This window comes from Rhinatrema bivittatum, chromosome 1, assembly GCF_901001135.1.
Source record: "Rhinatrema bivittatum chromosome 1, aRhiBiv1.1, whole genome shotgun sequence".
Lineage (NCBI taxonomy): Eukaryota > Metazoa > Chordata > Amphibia > Gymnophiona > Rhinatrematidae > Rhinatrema > Rhinatrema bivittatum.
Genome location: NC_042615.1, coordinates 764,615,026 through 764,634,773, shown reverse-complemented (window position 1 = coordinate 764,634,773; position 19,748 = coordinate 764,615,026). Strand labels below are relative to the sequence as shown.

Below are 19,748 nucleotides of genomic sequence, written 5' to 3'. Positions count from 1 at the left end.
CTATGTACTGGTTTCACTGTATCTTAATAGCGTTCCAACATCCTACTCGATTTGCTAAGAATTCTGCACAGTCGTCCAGGTTTTTCAGAACTTAGTCTGCTTCTTTTCATTTGGATGTCATCTTCACTTTAACGGAAGGTCCTGTCAGACAAATCTGATTGATTTCTTTGATTCAGTGACTAGAGAATTGAATAGAGGAAGAGCACTAGATTGATTTACTTGGATTTCATCAAAGCATTTGCTATAGTCACGCATAAGAGATTAGTGAACAAAATGAGAAGCTTGGGAGTGGGCACCCAAGGTAGTGGCATGGATTGCAAACTGGTTGACTGACAAAAGACAGTGTGTAATGGTAAATGGAACCTACTCTGAAGAAAGAATGGTGTTAAGTGGAGTGCCATAGGGATCAGTTTTGGGGCCAGTTCTATTCAATATCTTTGTGAGCAACATTGCAGAAGGGATAGAAGGTAAAGTTTGTCTATTTGTGAATGATACTAAGATCTGCAAGAGAGAGGACATGCCTGAAGGAGTAGAGAGAATGAAAAGTGATTTAAGAAAGTTTGAAGACTAGTCGAGGATTTGGCAACTGGGATTCAGTGCCAAGAAGTGCAGAGTCATGCATCTGGGGTACAGTAATCCAAAAGAACTGTATGTGATGGGGGGTGAAAGACAGATTGGGAGAGGGACCTTGAGGTGATAGTCTGCCGATCTGAAGGCGGTAAGGCAATGTGACAAGGCGATTGCTAAAGCCAGAAGAATGCTGGGCTGCATAGAGAAAGGAATAACCAGTAAGAAAAAGGAGGTAGTGATGCTCTTGTACAGGTCCTTGGTGAGATCTCAGCTGGAGTACTGTGTTCATTACTGGAGCCCATATCACAAAAAGGATAGAGGCTGGATGGAGGCGGTCTAAAGAGGGGCAACCAATATGTTGTGGGTCTGTATCGAAAGACTTAGGAGGAGAGGCTGAAAGATGTGGAAGAGAGGAGGTGCAGGAGGAATATGAAACAGACCTTCAGATACCTAAAAGGATTTAACAATGCACAAACTTTGAACCTTTTTCATTGGAAGGGAAACAGTAGAACTAGGAGTCACTAAATGAAAATCCATAGGGGAAGGAAGACTCAGAATCAACATAAGGAAATATGTTTTCACGGAGAGGGTGGTGGATGCCTGGAATGTCCTTCTGGAAGAGGTGATGAGGATGAAAACAGTAGGCAAATTCAAAAGAGCATGGGATAAATATTAAAGGCTTGAGGAGGATAAAAAAGAAAAGGGTGCCTAGGGGTAACCTGCATGGAACGGCAGTTAGTAGCCTTAAGCAGAAGGCATGGGTGATTAAGTCCCTTAACCAGTTAGCCTTGATGTTTTAGGCACAACTGCAACATCACTCTCTGCTTTGACAGTGATGCGGAGGTAAAAGGGGCATTGGATTCTGAAAACAGCCTCCACTGGGCACAGACATTTATGGTCTGGGGTACTGATACTCTGACTTTGGGGAAAAAATGCCTACAGCCAAGTCCAAAAGCAAAGAACATTAAAGCAGCAATGCCTGAATTGTCAGGAAGGCTGCTCACCAATTGCTTGGCCTTGGCAGACACTTGAGAGCAACGTGCATGGAGCGGCAGTTGCTGCCATGGGAAGCTCGCTGGGCAAATTGGATGGCCCATTTGGTCTTTTTCTGCCGACAATACTATCTTACTATCTTCTTGCCATAACTAACACTGCATATCATAGCAAACTGAAATTTACTGTACTATTTAACAAAATTAATTTGTCTTCACATTTCTGAGCTTTTCAAGGTAGTTTTTGCTGAAGTCTTGCTTCTCAGTTTTGCTGCCTGCAGCTTTCTATTCAGCATATTCTGCCTAATTGTGTTGAAATGTTGTACAGTCCTTGTAAAACCATCTGTGCTGATTAATGTCTTTTGTTACTTTTTCTTCTTTTCTTGCTTCATTCATGCTATAAAAGTTTTCTTTCATTTTTGTACTTTTGGATCCCGTACACCTCCTTCCCAAGCAAGATTAACTACTGGGTTCCCAGGGATTTGGCATCCCACACAGACTTTTACTTAAGGTCAAAGATTTTGTTGAATTCGATCCAAAGGTATGCGTGGCATCTAAATTTCTGAGACATACAGATTCAGGATTGAACTGTTCTCAACTCCTCCACGGGTCTGGAACAGACTTATAGAAACATAGAAATGACGGCAGAAGAAGACCAAACGGCCCATCCAGTCTGCCCAGCAAGTTTCACACTTTTTTTTTTCTCATACTTATCTGTTACTCTTGGCTCTTAGTAACCTTTTGGTTCTATTTCCCTTCCACCCCCACCATTAATGTAGAGAGCAGTGTTGGAACTGCAACTAAGTGAAATATCTGTAACCTTTAGGAGAGAGACCAGGCTCAAGGCTGAGTCAAAAACTCAGGCTCCAACTAATTTAGCCTGCATGGGTCCCTACACGCCGCCTTCTGGCAGATAAAAGTAATTGTTTATTATTAAATCAATGTAAGATTTTTTTAAAACCCAAAGCAGTATTTTAAATGTATAGGAGTACATTTTCAAAGGAATTAGGTGCCTAAAAGTAGCATATACCCACGTAAGTAGCATGTACTCATGTAAATGCCATTTTATAAATCAAAAGTACCCGAGTATTTTCATTTTCGCCCGCACATTTACTGGCATAAAAAATGGGCAGTCTAGGGATGTTCCTGGATGGGGCCAAGAGAAGCATGCGAAAGTTGCTATTTTTATAAGAGATTTACGCGAATACATTAGGAAACTTATTTGCACAATTTTACATCTGCTGATTATATAGCGCAGTTGACATCGTATTTGTTTGCTTTCTGCTGTTGATTGGGTGAGAGATCTGGGTTAACCGAGGGGAGTTCAGGGTGAAGAACTAGGAGGGCCTCGATCATCTGGAGAAGAACTGAGTTTGCTGGTGGAGGTATCAAACTGGTGATTGAAATTATATGCGCATATTTTAAAATATACCAACTTCTGCATATAAATCAGGGTTTTACACAAGGAAGTTGTATTTTTTTATGCATAAAATATACACACACACATTTATAAAATAGGTGGGAAAAGTATATGCTTTCTATGCATTACAGGTATTCGCGTGTACCCAAACATACGCACACATATTGGGGGTAGGCATACGCATATCTTATAATCTCCACATACCTGATAAAATACTGTAGTAGATCCCAGCACAGCCATATCCGCACGTATATGGGGCAATGCGGAATTATTTGAAAGTTATCTTCACTCTGTGTTGAGGTTTCATTTTTATGCAGGACCCACTTGCCTAAAATATGCTTTGCAGCAATCCAAATATTTGAATATGTGCTAAAATATTTGAAAACAAGCTTTATTCTCCCTCTTAAGTTCAAAATATGTATCTTTTAGGACATTGATGCAAAAACATCCTGCTCAGCCTCTTCCTATCTTTCACTTTGTAACTGGGGTTTGATTTTCTCTTCTTGCTGTGTTTTTCATTCAGTCTGTCTTCATACTGTTTTAAATCCCTTTTTCTCCTTAAAGTTTTGCCTTTTTTCCTTGTTCTAGTCTTTTTGTTGTTTGGCCTCTGTCCTCTTTGTTTAGTCTGTCTACTAGGCCAATCTTTCTTATGCATGCAGGGATAGATACTCCAAGATATCTGGATAAGTAAATTAACTGGATAAGACTTATCCAGCTAACTTTTAAGAGATATTCCTAGTTAGCCGGATAAGTCTTATCCGGCTAACTTTACACCTGCTATTCAGCAGGTCTAGCTTATCCAGTTAACTTAGCCAGATAAGTTCTACTCTCCAGATAAGTAGCTCTTCCCTGGAATATCCATATCCAGCCCAGCACTTACCAGCTATTTAAATAGCCAGATAAGTATTTATCCAGCTAAGTGGTGGCCACTGAATGGAACCAGATAATCAGCCACCGCTGTCACTTAGCCGGATAAGTCCCTACTTATCCGGCTGAGTAGTACTGAATATCAGCCTCACAGGTTTCTCTCATGCATTCCTGCTTTCCCTTGGTAGACAGTTTCACTCATATCCACCTATAATCTCTCCGACACACAGTAGCAGTTTTCATTTGTTCTCTCTCTTACACACACTCACATTCACTCTTACTTTCTGCAAGTAGATTCCTCTGCTTCTCTCACTTTTGCTTTGCTACTTGTTCTGTCTTCTTTCCCTATTGCTTTTGTCTGAAACTGCTCCATCATTTCAAGTCCTGTTCTCGTCTCTTACCTATCCTCTGTGTACACTGTGGCAGAGCCACCTCTGCCTCTTGGTCCAACTTTTCTACCTTCTCCTGTCTCCTTTTTTACCTTATGGTCATGTTGTCTCATCACCTGCTTTGCATCCCGGTATTTTCCTAGTGTAACCCTATTTTGGAAGCGAGCTACACTCCAGTGGGGCCATAATAGATTGTGTTGCTTTTTGGGGCTGGAAGGCTGGCCATGTCATTGACTCTTTCCCCCAGGGCCTGGATCCTTTTTCTGTAGGGGAGGGGAGAGTGTCTCTTCCAGGGCCTGGAGAGTTAAGGGTGACTTGGATGCATATTTCTCTTTACCCCTGGGAAGTGGTGCCTCTTTTTCCCAATGTGTGTGGAGTTCTAAGCCCAAAAACCACGCTGAAGTCACTGTGTTAGTGTCCAGATAAAAGTCTACTGATGGGCAAGCTCCTGGTAAAATAACAATGTTAACGGAATCCTCTGCCCCACAAATCTCTCTCTTTTTCCTTTCAGTCTATCTATACATGACTCTCCAGACCAATACCAGGAAGCATCCACCCTCCAGGATGCGGATAAGTGAAGTCCCCAGGTGGGTGGGGGTGTCCCTTAGATGGGCGGAAAACTCCTTCCAAGCTGGTAAAAATGGCAACTACAGTCTCTGGCTCAGAGAGTAAAATTCTCTCTCTCTCTCCCCGGGGTGGGAAGATGCAAGATGAGTGTCCCTAGTGATCTTTGGTCTTCCTCACGGTTAGGTGGTGATCTGCTTTTTCTCTGGTTTCTCAGATTTCTCTTTTTCTCTTGGACACCAGATGGGAGAAATCCTCTGGAACCAGGCAGCTCACCCTGCTCCAAAGCAGGAAGGAAGGGGCATCCGATATCTTCCTCCTGGTTCTCAAGCTCAAGTCCTTTCCCTTTTAACAAAGCTTTCACCCTGAAATTCCTTCTTGCAGTAGGTCACCACGTCTTCCATCCTCTTTTTAGAAGGGCGGGTCTTCCCTAACCTGAGCAGCCCCAGACACACAGGGTTCCTTGAGCTCTGAACCCAGGTGGTACCCAGGGTCTCACAAAGCTCCTACCAAGAAGATTTATTAAAACCTGAAAAAACAACCCAGAGGGAAAATCCCAACCAGCTAGTGAGTGGACTGGAAGGAATACCCTGATCAGGAGCCCCAGGCAGGATGTGCCTAACTTCTCTGGTTGCCCCTGAAAAATCCAACGTAGAAAGAGCTCACTACTTCCTAACTGCTAGCGAACCATAAGGGGACTGCCTACAGATTCTCCGGAGAGAGCTGCTTAAAAAACCTTTGCCGGGGATGGCCATTCCAGCATCCTCAAAGGGAGGGTAACCTCCCCCATCTTCTAACCCAGTGGTTCTCAACCTTTTTCCCATCGTGACACACCTGACAGGCCATGCTCACATGTGTGACACACTGCTCATTACAATTCCGGGCGGAAATAAAGAAAATAAAGCTCCAGTATTATTTTTATTGTTAAGAATAAAAGATACGAATTCTGTCTGAACAGAAATTGCATAAACAGTAAACATCCCACACCAAAACAGCACCAATTTCCAGCACTTAAACAGTAAGCACCTTTCCTAGGAAAAGGCAACATTGAAAATATTACACCAGGCCTTAAGACACCAATACATCTCCTATTAGGAAAACGGACCAAGGCAGGCTGTTAAAAAGCCCTACACAGAAACTACACGCCAGCAGAAAACCTCACCTAAATCACATGTGCTGACCCTCACCTAAAATATTTGAAAACAAGCTTTTATTCTCTCTCTTAAATTCAAAATATGTATCTTTTAGGACATTGATGCAAAAACATCCTGCTCAGCCTCTTCCTATCTTTCACTTTGTAACTGGGGTTTGATTTTCTCTTCTTGCTGTGTTTTTCATTCAGTCTGTCTTCATACTGTTTTAAATCTCTAACAAAGAATAAAGAGATCAAAACGCATAACTAGAAGCATGCAGACAAAAACTGAATTGGAAACTGCAACAAGCCAGAGTCTCTGTATGCAGTGTAATAAAGGAAAAAAGAAACATCACCCATCCTTATAAAACAAATCAAGAAATATAAAATCAGTAGCAGTAAAACCATACTAACAAAAAGAACAGATTATTTCGAAGCAGCTGATGAGTGGAATATCCAATAATTAAAAACTCATAAAAAATTTCTAGATACCAATAAAATACTTCAAAATTGCAGACACAAAGGCCCAATAATGAAAAATAAGATACAAAAAATGTTTTGCTCTGCGTACCTGGGAACATTTGATATCCAAGTGCCCTGAGATTGTTTTTGAATTAGCAGGAGGAGGGATGGTTTGCTTGCAGCTTTCTCTCTCTCTCTCTCTCTCACACACACACTGGCTCTCAATCGCTCACATATACACACATGCTTTTTCTCTCTCACTTATATAGGCCCTTAACTACACATTTACACATATGCTATCTTTTCAAGCGTGCACACACAGGCTTTCAATTATATATATACATGCTCTCTCTTTCTCTCACACACAGACTCTCATTCACATGCTTACAAACATGCTCTCTCTCTTTCTCTCATTTACACACAGGCTCTCAATCACATACTCACATGATCCCTCACCTAAACCAGCTCTCAATCACACACAGACACACATGCTGTCTGTTTCTCTCACTTTCACACAGACTCTCAATCACATACTCGTATGCTCCCTTACCTAAACCAGCTCTCAGTCACACACAGACACACATGCTCTCTCTCTCATTTACAAACAGGCTCTCAATCACATACTCACAGGCTCTCAATCATTCACATACATTGCTATCTGACTCACACACACAGGATCTCAAACACACATGCTTGCTCATTCACTCACTCTCCCCCTCCCCCTCACTAGCGGCAGCAGCAACCTCCTTCATTTTCAGCCCTTGCGGAGAAAGGAGACCCATCGGCCACGAGGGTTGACGTTGTTCCCCATTTTACTCCGAGCTGCGCTGCTCATCCTTCAGGCCGCGCCTCTCTTCTTTTCTTCGGGCCGATGCTGCCCGCAGTAGCATGGTCTCTTCTTCCCGCGTGCACACATGTTGCTCACAACTTCCTCTTCTGGGGGCGCAGGAAGAACAGAGCATGCCTGCCGGTGCCACTGACTCCAGCTGTGCTATCGCGTTCTGCCCAGGCTGTCAGCATTTTATCTATTTCATTTGGGTAGGGGAGCAGCTGGGTCAGCGGGGGACCAGGAAGTGTGGCGACACACCAGTTGAGAACCGCTGTTCTAACCTACACTGATCTTAGCCAGCCGAGGGTTCATGAGGCCTTATTGGTAACAGAACCAGGTGTTTCTTACACTAGTAAAGGTGGTGTATGTAACTCTAAATGGACTCCCAGCAGAGCTCCTTGGTTTCTGTGGAGGCAAGGGATGGATGGTGATTTGCAATTATGTAGCATATTTGTATAAATGTACATAATAGGCCGAATTTTAAAAGGGCCACATACGCAAATATGGGCAGTTACGCGAGTGGCCGGGCCCTGCGTGTGTCTCACGCGCATTTTCAAAAACGCCTGTCCACGAGTGTAACTGCTGATATGCGCCCAACTGCTGGGCCCTGAAAAAGAGGGGGCCGAGGGGCTGCATCTGGGCGGAAAGTGGCAGGGCGGGACGGAGGCCGGCCAGGACAGTGGCTATTAGCTTCTATTCAAGGGAAGTGCGCGCCAGCATTTGGCCGGCGCGCGCAAGTTGCTTCTGCTCCAACAGAGCAGTAAGTAAAAAAAAAAAAAAAAAAAAGTTTTAATTCTTGTAGTTAGGTAGGGGGTAGGGGTTGGGGTGGAGAGGGGAAAGGGAAGGAATGTTAGGCGGGGGGGGGGGGTAGGGAAGTTCCCTTCCAGTCCACTGGGAGGGAAATGGGGGAGGCCCAATTACATCGGCGTGGGTAATATTAAAAAATTCACACACACCCCGCACGCGGCACCTGCACATGTGCACGTGGCCAAAGGATTTTATAACATGCGCTGCCGGCGCATCCATGTGCACGCACAGGGAACTGCGCAAACATGGACGTGTGTGCGTTTCTTTTAAAATCTACCCCAATATTTGCATTGTTCAAAATCTTACACGCTATTGTGTTGAAGGAATAGTTTTCCAAAACCTGTTGTATGTTTTGGATATTTTATTTTCCCTTTTTAAATGTTTTTTCATGACTTTGTCCGTTTTAGTTTTACCTTTTTTCAGTCCTTTCCTTCTCCCCTTTCCCAATTTTCTCCTCTCATGCCTTTTCACACTACAGTCTATCTTTTTCCCTCTCCATTTTTCTTGCCTATTTCCACTCTCTTCTATTTTTCCATCCCTTGTCCTTTCTCTTTCCAATATCATCCGTTTGTCTCCCATTGCTATTCCCTGCTTTTCCTCTCATGCAGCCTGACCTCCCATTCTGTCATCCTTCCTGCCCTCTCTCCTACTTCTCCTCTTCCCTCTTCTCCCTTTATCTGGCCCTTATCCTGTACCACTTATCCCCCTCCCTTATCTGTCCCCTATCCCTGGTCTGCTCCAGTATTTTTCCCCCCTTCTTCTTCCTCTCCCTCTCCCTCCTGTCCTCTATCCCACCCCATAATTTTTCCTTCTAATTCCTTTCTCCCAATTCACCCCTCACCCACTATTCTCATCCCCTATTCCTTCACCCGAGTTCTCGTTCTCTCCCTCTCTCTCCTCCTCTCACCTACCCAATTCTCCCACTCTTCCCCTGCCAATGATAGAGGAAGAAGAGTGTGGTGCTTCATGCTCCCTCTGCCTCTTTCTGCTGTCTGGCCCAGCCTCAAAGTTTGAAGTGCACAGGGCCCCATAGATCTGTATGGTGTCCTGCATGGTTCAAACTGCAAGTCTGAGACAGGAAGTGATAAGACATGGAATGAAGAACTACTCAGCTCCTACTGCTGGTGAGAGGGAGGGGAGGACGATCGGCAGTGGGGAGGATTGGGGGGGGGGGGGTGCAGTGAGATGATGGACTGACAGATGGATGGAGGATCAGCCTGATGAGGACCGAAAACCTATATGCAAACGAGAAAGAAGCAAGGCCTTAGTTTGCCTGTGGATGTGCCTCCAACCTAGGTCCCTTCTGCAACTGGTTCCCTGGTTTCCCATGATTCCTACAAGAAATTACAAATCCATCAACAAAAACCAGATTTTGAATTCCTTACCAAAGCCATCGAATCATGAGAGACTAGGAGAGTGCAGCTACCAGCAGCAAAGTTTGTTGCTAAGCTCTGCAAAGAAGCTCAATGGACCCAGAAGCTTGCATGCCTGCTGGAAATGACTAGCATTTGGGATGACATGATTTGGGGTTGATATGCGGAGTTTAGCATTAGGTAGTGGTCATTTTGATTGTTGCTGCAGCGGCTGGAGAAAACCGCCACTGAGATGGGAAAAATTGAGGCGTGACTGGCTAAGCCGATTTACTTTAGAGCTGTAGCCTGATCCAGGAAATCATGGCCTCAGGTCATCTGCTCATTCAGCTTTCCAGTGAGATAGAAAACAGAGAGCTCTAGTGGGAAAGCATTCAGGGAGATTTGTATAGGCAACAAATATTTTGGAGAGTCTACATAAAACGAAAGATAATGTAACTGAAATTATTTTTATTTTAGACTTTCTCAGATAATGTAGTCCTTTTTATTGCTTACTGGGATATGTGATGTCAAGTTTGTTTGCTATTGACTTCCAGCAATAAAGTGGTTTGGGTAATGGATGATTAAATGAAGTCAATTTATGGTGAGGTTTGTGAGCAGATATGGACCTAATGTTATACAATAAATGTATCACTATGTAGATATTCTTTTCAGTGAAAACTGAATATGATTGTTGAGTTGTAAATTATATGACGTAATGAAACTTTTTTTTTTCTTCAATACAGACTTACCAAGTTGATTTGAAACCAAATGGATCAGAAATGGTGGTCACAAATGAAAATAAAAGGGAGTATATTGAGTATGTATTTTTTATTTTATTTATTTACAGTTTACATAAATGTATTATTTTACTTGATAAATTCTGTATTTGTGACTTTAAACAAGTTCAATAAAGAGGACAATAAAATTTATCTTCAAAACAAACAAATATAAATGTATATATAATTTACTGTGGGGAAAAATTTTTTCAAACTGGGTTTTTAATTAAAAGATTGAGTGATAAACTAGTGTGTTCATACACTTTTTCATACCGGAATCATTGTCCGTTCACATGAATAGATGTTCGTAAATCATAATACAGCTTCAAAAACACCCAACAAACAATTATTTTTAATGTATAAACATTATAAGTGTACTGAAACTCAACTATTTTAAATGTATATCATGTGCGCAAAGCTATACCTCTAAATTTTCCAGTACAGGCATAGCATGTCTTTTCTCATAGGATACAAACACTATCCTAACAAGGGGGTCCTTGTTTTATCCTAGTAGGGCTTCTTAAGGGGGACAAAACACAAATATATTCACAGAAGATGTGTGTATGAACATGTCTTATCTTTAACGACGCATATATACATTTATCTATAAAAACATTTTTGAAGATCCTATTGATTAATTTTATTGTCTCCTTTATTGAATGTGTTTGATTTACAGTTTGGTGGCCATGTTTCCTTACCTTTGTTTAATTTTATATATTTATGACTTTAGCAGGCTAAGGTCTAAGATCCCATGTTTGTAAAATGGAGGCCGTGTATGTAAATCTCTCTCATGTATATTCATTGTGGATATCCTGAAACCAGGCCTGTTTGCAGCTGTTGAGGATCAGAGTTAACTACCTCTGGTCTAGAGGAATCTTTCAGATCTCTAAGCTCTGTCTAACTTAGAGAGAGAGATTGGACTAGGACGCATTCCCAACCAAAAATAGCTTAATATACTACCTTCTTGGGAAAGAAGGTTGACAACCACTCACATTACTATTCAGTTTTCAGTTCTGTCAGAAACTACTTTGTCATCCATGACAGGGGAAATCAAAACTGAGATATTAAGCATCAATGAGGATTATGCCTTTACTTTCCTATTTCTCCCAATTCACACTTTCCTTTTGACAGCTCTATTAATTTTATCATATTCTCTTATTTTCATTTTGATTGGTCTGGCACAGTCGTGTTCACCTTTTTGGCTGGTTTGCTCCCCTGTATTTAGTTTCAGTAAGCTTCTTTAGTGTTTAAGGCTCTGTTTATTTCTACACGAAATGCTGCCGGTGCACAGGACTCGCTGCCGCGCTAAGATTCTCTTTAGTAAGTCTTTCTCCAGCACTCGGTTTCATGATTTATACCATACTAACAGTCTGTTCCTTCAAACCACTTCAATTCTTATTTTGATAGCAAATATTAGCTGCCCTCATCTGCCTCAAGGATGTTGACTGCCCCTGTGGGACAGGTTCCTTTACATGGCTTATGCTACTTGCCGCGTTCACTCCCCACACCACCACCACTCCTGCCTTTAGGACAGATTCGTTCTCTAAGGCTAAATTCCTTCAAATACTGTAATACCCTTCCTTCTTGTATGAGTGACCCTCATATATCTTAAAACACCTTCCCTCTCTTGTCGGGGCTGCCTGGATAATGAGTACTTTTTGTATTTCAAGTGGTTTTCTCTGCTGGCCTTAAATAAATAAACCTAATGACATGCATTGAGCAGTTATATATTAATTTTGCCACACATTTCTCCTGTCAGATATTTATCTATATGTGCGTGTTGTGTACTCCGCGTTTGTGGAATGTTCAGGTTAAGACAGATAATGGCTTTATTCAGTTGCTGCTCCATGTGCATCCTTGAATCAACCAACAGGTGTCACTGTTGAGCTAGTCCCTGCCAAAACCTGTATAAAATGTGGTTTTTGAAAACTTTTATAAAGAGGTAGGCAAGATCCATAGCGGATCTCTAGAAATCTGTCATAGATATGTCCAAAATTTGCTTTGGCTTTCTAAGTTTCAGTGTATTTATTTAATAGCATTTATGAATCGCTTTCCAGATTAAAAATTGCACAAAGAGATATACAAAAAGCTCATACAAAATTACAAATTATGTTCATCTCACTTCACAATAAAAATAAAATAAAATTCAAATAAAAGAACATCTTCATTGATCACATTTCTTCAGCTATGCTGAGATCAGCAGGAAAAAAAAATACATAGAAATCGATGGATTCTGTTGAGCTTGAACAAAGCTAAATTTCTCCTCTTTCTAGTCAATTTAAACTAGTTCAGTGATCCTTAACCTGCCAACCCCAAGGAGCAGTCGTTGCATCAAGGGTTTGAATGCAGGTCTTCTGCATTGCAGTTTTACTGATGACATATCTGCAGCTTTCATCTTGGACATACACTATGCTTGGGATTCTTTAGCTCTCTATAGGCTATTCTAATGGTGCTGACAGCAGTTTGCATCTGTCCAGATATAGAAAAATAATATGATGGTATGGCATGCAGAGACTGCAAGACCCATCCAATATTCACATTTTCTCCTTCCGCTGCAATATTGATGGTTCTCCTGGCTCTCCCTGCTTCCTACTCGCATGAGAGATTCTGTACTTATCCCATGCATTCTTTAATTCTAATACTATTTTTTTTGCCTTCTAATTCCTGCATTAGGAAAGCGTTCCTTGCACGCATCTACCACCCTTTCTGTGAAAACAGTTTCTTAAATTACTCCTGAATCAACCTCCTTTTGGCCTCATGTCTTATCTAGAACAATGGTTCTCCGTTTTGGTTCTCAGAGCCTCTAACAGATTAGATTTTCAGGATAGCCAGACATGTAAATGAGCCTTTGTATAAAAATATATACTAATATTTGTGATAGATATTCAATATAAATATACTGAAAATCAAACCTTTTGGGAGGAGTGGGGACCTAAGGACTAGAAAGTGCCAGAACATCTCTTCTTAAAATGCTTGTTTCTTGGCCTTTTTTGGGGGGAGGAAGCTGTAAGTTTCATCCTACTCCTTTGAGTTTCCAACTCAGTCTGAACAAGATTTTTTTTTTAATCTGGCAGCATAAGCCTTCATTTTTTTTTTTTACAACTTGAGAATGTCTTCCCTGTTTTATATCCTTTCCCAACTCATTTACACAGTCCCTGCAGCCACAGTCCTTGGCCAGGACCATGTACCAGACTTCCTCTGGGCTCTAAAACCAGTCACTAGGTATTGCATGATGACTGGAACACCCTTCCCCCAGGGGCTCTGAACGCGACCTTGACAGCATCCCCAGCCCTGGCTGGCCTGGGAAATGGATGACCTGACTGAGGATTCAAACACCAGATTTTCTACATAACTGTACACAGCACTGTCCCTAGGCACTCTGTCCTGTACATTATTTATACTCTGAAGGTACTTGAATCTTTGTCCTATTTTTCTCCTTCTGTGGACTGTTCTAGGGGATATGATAGAAGCCTATAAAATCATGAGTGGAATATAATGGATAAATGTGAATTGATAAGAACATAAGAAAATGCCATACTGGGTCAGACCAAGGGTCCATCAAGCCCAGCATCCTGTTTCCAACGGAGGCCAAACCAGGCCATAAGAACCTGGCAAGTACCCAAAAACTAAGTCTATTCCATGTTACCATTGCTAATGGCAGTGGCTATTCTCTAAATCAGTGGTTCTCAACCCTGTCCTGGGGACCCCCCAGCCAGTCAGGTTTTCATGATATCCACAATGAATATGCATGAGAGAAAATTTGCATGTTATGGAGGCAGTGCATGCAAATTTTCTCTCATGCATATTCAATGTGGATATCATGAAAACCCGACTGGCTGGGGGGTCCCCAGGACAGGGTTGAGAACCACTGCTCTAAATGAACTTAATAGCAGGTAATGGACTTATCCTTCAAGAACTTATCCAATTCTTTTTTAAACACAGCTACACTAACTGCATTAACCACATCCTCTGGCAACAAATTCCAGCGTTTAATTGTGCGTTAGGTGAAAAAGAACTTACTCCGATTAGTTTTAAATGTGCCCCATGCTAACTTCATGGTACGCCCCCTAGTCTTTATATTATCCGAAAGAGTAAATAACTGATTCAAATTAACCTGTTCTAGACCTCTCATGATTTTAAACACCTCTATCATATCCACCCTCAGCCTTCTCTTCTCCAAGCTGAAAAGTCCTAACCTCTTTTGGAGGAGAAGTCCATTACCTGCTATTAATCAAGTTGACTTAGAAAATAGCCACTGCTATTACTAGCAACAGCAGCGTGGAATAGACTTAGTTTTTGGGTACTTGCCAGGTTTTTATGACCTGGATTAGCCACTGTTGGAAACAGGATGCTGGGCTTGATGGACACTTGGTCTGACCCAGTATGGCATGTTCTTATGTTCTTACTGTTTGGGATCTTGCCAGGTACTTGTGACCATTGTTAGAAACAGGATATACTGGACTTGATGAACCCTTGGTCTGACCTATTATTGCAGTTCTTATCTTCTTAGGGATTAACACATTTAGATCCCTACATTTTTTCCTGATAGTGCAGTCTGCTACACAGGTCCTATTATGTTGAGTAGCAGATTTATACCCCTGGCTGCCTTCATGCATGGGGCAGCAGGCTGTCTTCTCAACTGAGACACTGATATGCTGTACCACAGCCTGATGAGGGAAAACAAATGACTCCCACAGGAGGGCAGCTGCGTCAGTGGGATGACTACCTGTAGGCACTTGCCTAGTCTGCCTATTTGTGAATCTGCCCCTGATTTTGGTAGTTCTCCTCTGGACTCTCTCGGCTTTGTCAAGATATCGACCAAGTGAGCCATCCCAGTTACTCAGTGTGGAAGGTCCTTGGTTTAATTTGTGGATCAGGTCTTCCGCATACCGGTCAGCTGGCGCTGGGTATATGTAGAGACAGAGTTCACAACCTGGTGGCCATGGTTCTGGAGGGAGCCCTAGTGCATGGCTCCTGACCTCAGGACCATTACAACAAGGACCAAACTAAGAACAGTGGGAGGGAGGGTGTTCTAAATATAGGAGAACAGTCCCTGAGTATTTGGAAATGATGTCTTGTGCCTCCAGGACTGGTTCCATTTGAGCAAGAATAAAAAAAAAAAAAGAGGAGGAGCTATCAGGACAAAAATGAAAAGATATTGACTGCTTAGAGGTAGTCCATATCTAAATGGAAGTAATCAAGTTCTGTGCAATGCATGAGACAAAGGAGAATGAAACTGCACATTTAAAAAAAAAAAAAGTAGATGCTGTAATTTTGGGGAAAAAACAGAATAGGATAGCTTTTACGTTTTAAATGAAGTACTGCCCTGTTGGGAATGAGACTTTTGAGGTTACTGCAGGCGTGAAATTCCATGACTGACATAAGTAGTTCCAGATAGGGAGGCATTCCTGGAATAGCATGGGTAGTCGTGTTTTCTCTCTCAGTGCTGTCTGATTGATGAAAAGAGAAAGAAGTATGTATAGTAAGTGAATGCAGCGTTCAAATACTGTAATCCTAGGAAACCAGCAAGGCAGAGTACAAGTGTAGAGAACAGAATAACTTTTATAATACAAAATAAATAAATAAAAGTGGTCCCTCTTTTAACTTCATTTTCTGAAGACAGTGCTGAAATGATTGAACAATCAGTTTACCTAGATGCTAAAAGTGCTAAGAAACAATCAATGTGAAGAACAAATCACTCCCCCTTTAAACTTTTTTTTTTTTTTATATATATAAAAATGACCTAAAAATAAAAACTTGATGAATTTGATTGACCTATGGGCACTTCAAGGTAAGCATGACACTGAAGAGCTGCTTTGTAAATAATTTCTCGCCATGTTTGCATCTCTGCCGTGCCTTGGAGAGAGAGAATTATTTCAAGAGGCGCTGCCATTAAGCACACCCGGCTTGGTTCTCTTCGGAGCTTGTTTGGCACGCTTGATAAGCTAATGAAGGAGCAAAATGAAAAGCTGAAGTGACTGCCGTTCGATTTGTATTCCAATGAAAATGTTTTCCCTTTTTAAAGCTTAGTCATCCAGTGGAGATTTGTAAACCGGGTTCAGAAACAGATGAACGCCTTTTTAGAGGTAAGCTTGCTGCACTCTGGATTGTCGCTTGGCTATGAACTCTACTCTGTATGTGGAATCCTGTTTGCCCACCTCCCTCCCGGGCTTCTGACCTTCACTGCTTTATTTTATTCTGGGGAATGCTTTGCTTTTTTTTTTTTTTTTTTTTTGTGGAGATTGTCACTCTCGCGACACCATTTGTGAATCCAGAAGGTTGGAACTGATAGTCTGTTTGTGGCAGCTCGGAGAGGGGGGTGGTGGGGGGAGAAAATCATTCTGTAAATAGACCGGTTGTGTCTTGTGGCGATAGAGGTGGCACATTAGTACCAGTTGTTTCAAAGGACTGCAGAATTTGGCAGTTAGGCCTACCTCAAGCAATGGGTACCATGCCATTGAAGCATTACGAATTAATTGCAGAGGGTCTGCAAAGTCACATTTTTAGGTGCCAAATAAGAGCAATGTGATTTGCTTCTCTTGGATGGAGAGGAGCTGTAGGTGATCACAGTCAGTCAGTGGAGTGGTTTGATTATCTGAGCACTCTCTTGGAGATGACAGCCTTCTGTTGATAGCAGTTTATCTCCACTGTTCCCAGAATAGGGTATCCAAATGTCGCTATCAATGCATGGTCTCCCTGCCACACCAAGCACCTGAGAATACTGTGGGTTTGAATTGGCTACTGAACTGCCAGAGAGGGAGTTAGTATTTTAATATTTCTGTTGATAAGGGTTGTTCAAGTCGCTCTTGCATTTCCCTTCACGCTTCCAACTCTTCCACTTGTATCTGTTCCACTTTGTGTTCTTGAATGGTAAACTAATTAAAGCACTTACAAAATCAGGCCACACTTCCGGGAGCATTTATCAAATAACAAAAATAGAGGGTCATTTATCAAATCGCTTTAGGGCCCTAACACAAGCAATTAATTCTGTAACCCATGCGATATATACCGCATCACATAATGCGTATACAAATTTTAAATTTGTATTTAAGTGGGAGGAGTTTGGGTGGAGTAAGTAGAAATGAGGGTCAGTTAGCGTGGCGTGCGAAAGAGTAACGCCCAGCAACGCAGGTTTTAATGCCGGGAATAATTACACCTTTTTTTTTCTGTGCATTGTGCCTGCGTAAGCAGTGTGTTACCGGCCGAAAACATTTATATTGCAAATTGCGGTTCGGGAGGGGAGAGAGAGAGAGAGCATCTGTGGAGGCTCACATATAAGTAAACTTTTTATACTGCTGTAAGGGCAGCATTATGTATTCAGCGTGAGGTATTGGTGGTGGGGAAGGTTTTAGGGGGCAGTTTTACATGCATAGTCAGAGATAGGAACAGCACAGTAGTCATCAGTGAAGATTTCCTGTCATTTGGAGTGAATAAAGATACAAAAAGAGGAAGATTTGTTCAGTGTGTTCTCTACCTAGCGTGATAGCAGCTAGGAAGAGAGTGCATCAAGTTGGGAGAGAGTACATGGTTCAAATCTACTCTTCTTTTAGGTTTAATCACTCCAAATCACATAAAATCTTCACTGTTGGCAACTGTGCTGTTCGTACCTCTGTGTGCATGTAAAACTGCCCCCCAAAACCTACCCCACCCCCAAATATCACCCCAAGTTACTAGTGGCCCCTCTTTAACAGGCCGATTCAGTATAGTGCACTCAGGCATGGAGTTAATTTCGGCCGGCACCGGGAAAGTGTACAGAAAAACAGAGAAAAAACTGCTTTTCTGTACATCCTCCGAATTAATATCATAGCGATATTAAGTCGGAGGCCCCAAAAAAAAAAAAAGAAAAAATCTGCCGGTGGGTTGGAAAACAGACACTCAATTTTGCCGGCGTCCATTTTCCGAACCCGTGGCTGTCAGCGGGTTCGAGAACCAACGCCGGTAAAATTAAGCGTTGGCTATCAAACCCGCTGACAGCCGCCGCTTCTGCCAATAAGGAGGTGCTAGGGACGCGCTAGTGTCCCTAGCACCTCCTTATTAGTGTGGGCTCTCATTTGCATACTGAATCGCGCACCCAGGAGAGTGGCCCGGGCGCGCGTCGGGAGAGTGGGTGCTCGCCTTGGAATACCGGCTCTCCTGTGCGTTTTACTGAATCGGCCTGACAGTGATATAATATGTGAGACTCTGTAGACTCTCTCCCCCCACCCTGCCCCCCATGATATTTATAGCAGTTTGATAAATCTAGGTCATAGTGAGCACCACTAGTTTTATGCTTCACCAAATTGGTTATTTGTGGAAAAGGACCTTCATACTGGGCACTCAAAGTCCTCTGTTATTGTGATTAGGCCCTATATATAATCATGGGTCCTGTGACGGTTACCAGAAAGGTTCCCTCAATAGCAGCCCATATGAAGAATCACTGTTTCAGATTTGTTTTAGAATTTGGAACAATTCCTCCTTCTGCTCAATGAGCTATGTTGCAGGTATGTTTGCACTGCTTGCATTCACCTTGCACAGATAAAAGGAGAAACACCATATTTGAAGCACAAAAGTTCATCTGCCTGCCTTTGAAACGTTCCTTAGCTGTTCAAGTAATTCATAGAAATTGTTTTATGTTTGCTTCTTTCCCTAAATTTTGGCAACACAAATTGCTGTTTTCCCAATGTTTAGCTTCTTAATTTCAGCGATTCTTCAGTTAGCAGAAGCAGGCATAATTATTTCAGTTTCAGGTGTGAATCTAAGGTTTAGTGTTAATTAGCGGCATGCCTGAATGGTGGTGATTTGTAATTGAAATCACAAAACATGGATTCACCCTCCCCCCCCCCCCTTTTTTTTTAATTCCATGGAGAAAATATTAATCCAGAATAGACCCAGCTCAAACCTTTTAAGCCTCAAGTCCAAACCCTTGCACAGGACGACTTCGGACTCAGAGGGCAATTTTCAGTTTTGCTTCTGGAGCATCCAGGCCTGCGGGTACGGCAAGCTCCCCCCAGAGTTTCCTTTTGAATATTTCATGCTCAGTGGGAACAGCAGAGCCCCAAGCTTTCATGGTGTTGTCAGGTGCAAATTCCCCACCGGGAAGTATGGTGCAGCCTCAGTGCCCCATCCCACCAGTGCCCCCCAGCCCTTCCCTTTCTCCACCTGGGGAAAAATAAGCGTGCTTTGGACAGGGCATGTTCCCCCCCCCAGCACACTGTGGGGCCGATGCAAAAAAAAAAATTGCGCTGAAAGCGGGCGCTGTGTGTTTAGCGCCCGCTTTCATAACGCGCCCCCAGGCACCTCTCCTGGGGGCGCAGTGCAATATTTACATTAGGGCTCGTGCTGTCGAGCACGCCCCTAGCGCCTCCTTGGCAGCGTGAGCCGGAGAGTGGTCCGCTGTCAGTGGCTGTCCGCCGGTTCAGAAAACGGACGCTGAATTTATCAGCGTCCCATTTTCCTAACCAGCGCACATGCAGGGGCTAGGAATATGGACGCTGATAAATTCAGCATCCATTCTCCGAACCTGACCATGGGCACCAGAAGGAGTTAATAAATCAATATTAAAGTGTCGGGCACTTATTATTAATTTATTCACTCCTTCACTTATTGCCG

General features: G+C 42.5%; 1 protein-coding gene across 10 annotated transcripts in view; it reads left to right on the top strand.

The window, feature by feature from the left end:
• NEDD4L (NEDD4 like E3 ubiquitin protein ligase) overlaps positions 1-19,748 on the top strand; it is a 907,002-nt gene that overhangs the window by 862,931 nt on the left and 24,323 nt on the right. For all 10 annotated transcript variants that reach the window (XM_029579603.1, XM_029579595.1, XM_029579588.1 and 7 more), the window contains 2 exons: positions 10,128-10,201; positions 16,186-16,246. In XM_029579603.1, the coding sequence (XP_029435463.1) occupies positions 10,128-10,201; positions 16,186-16,246 (135 nt within the window). The remainder of the gene's footprint in view (positions 1-10,127; positions 10,202-16,185; positions 16,247-19,748) is intronic.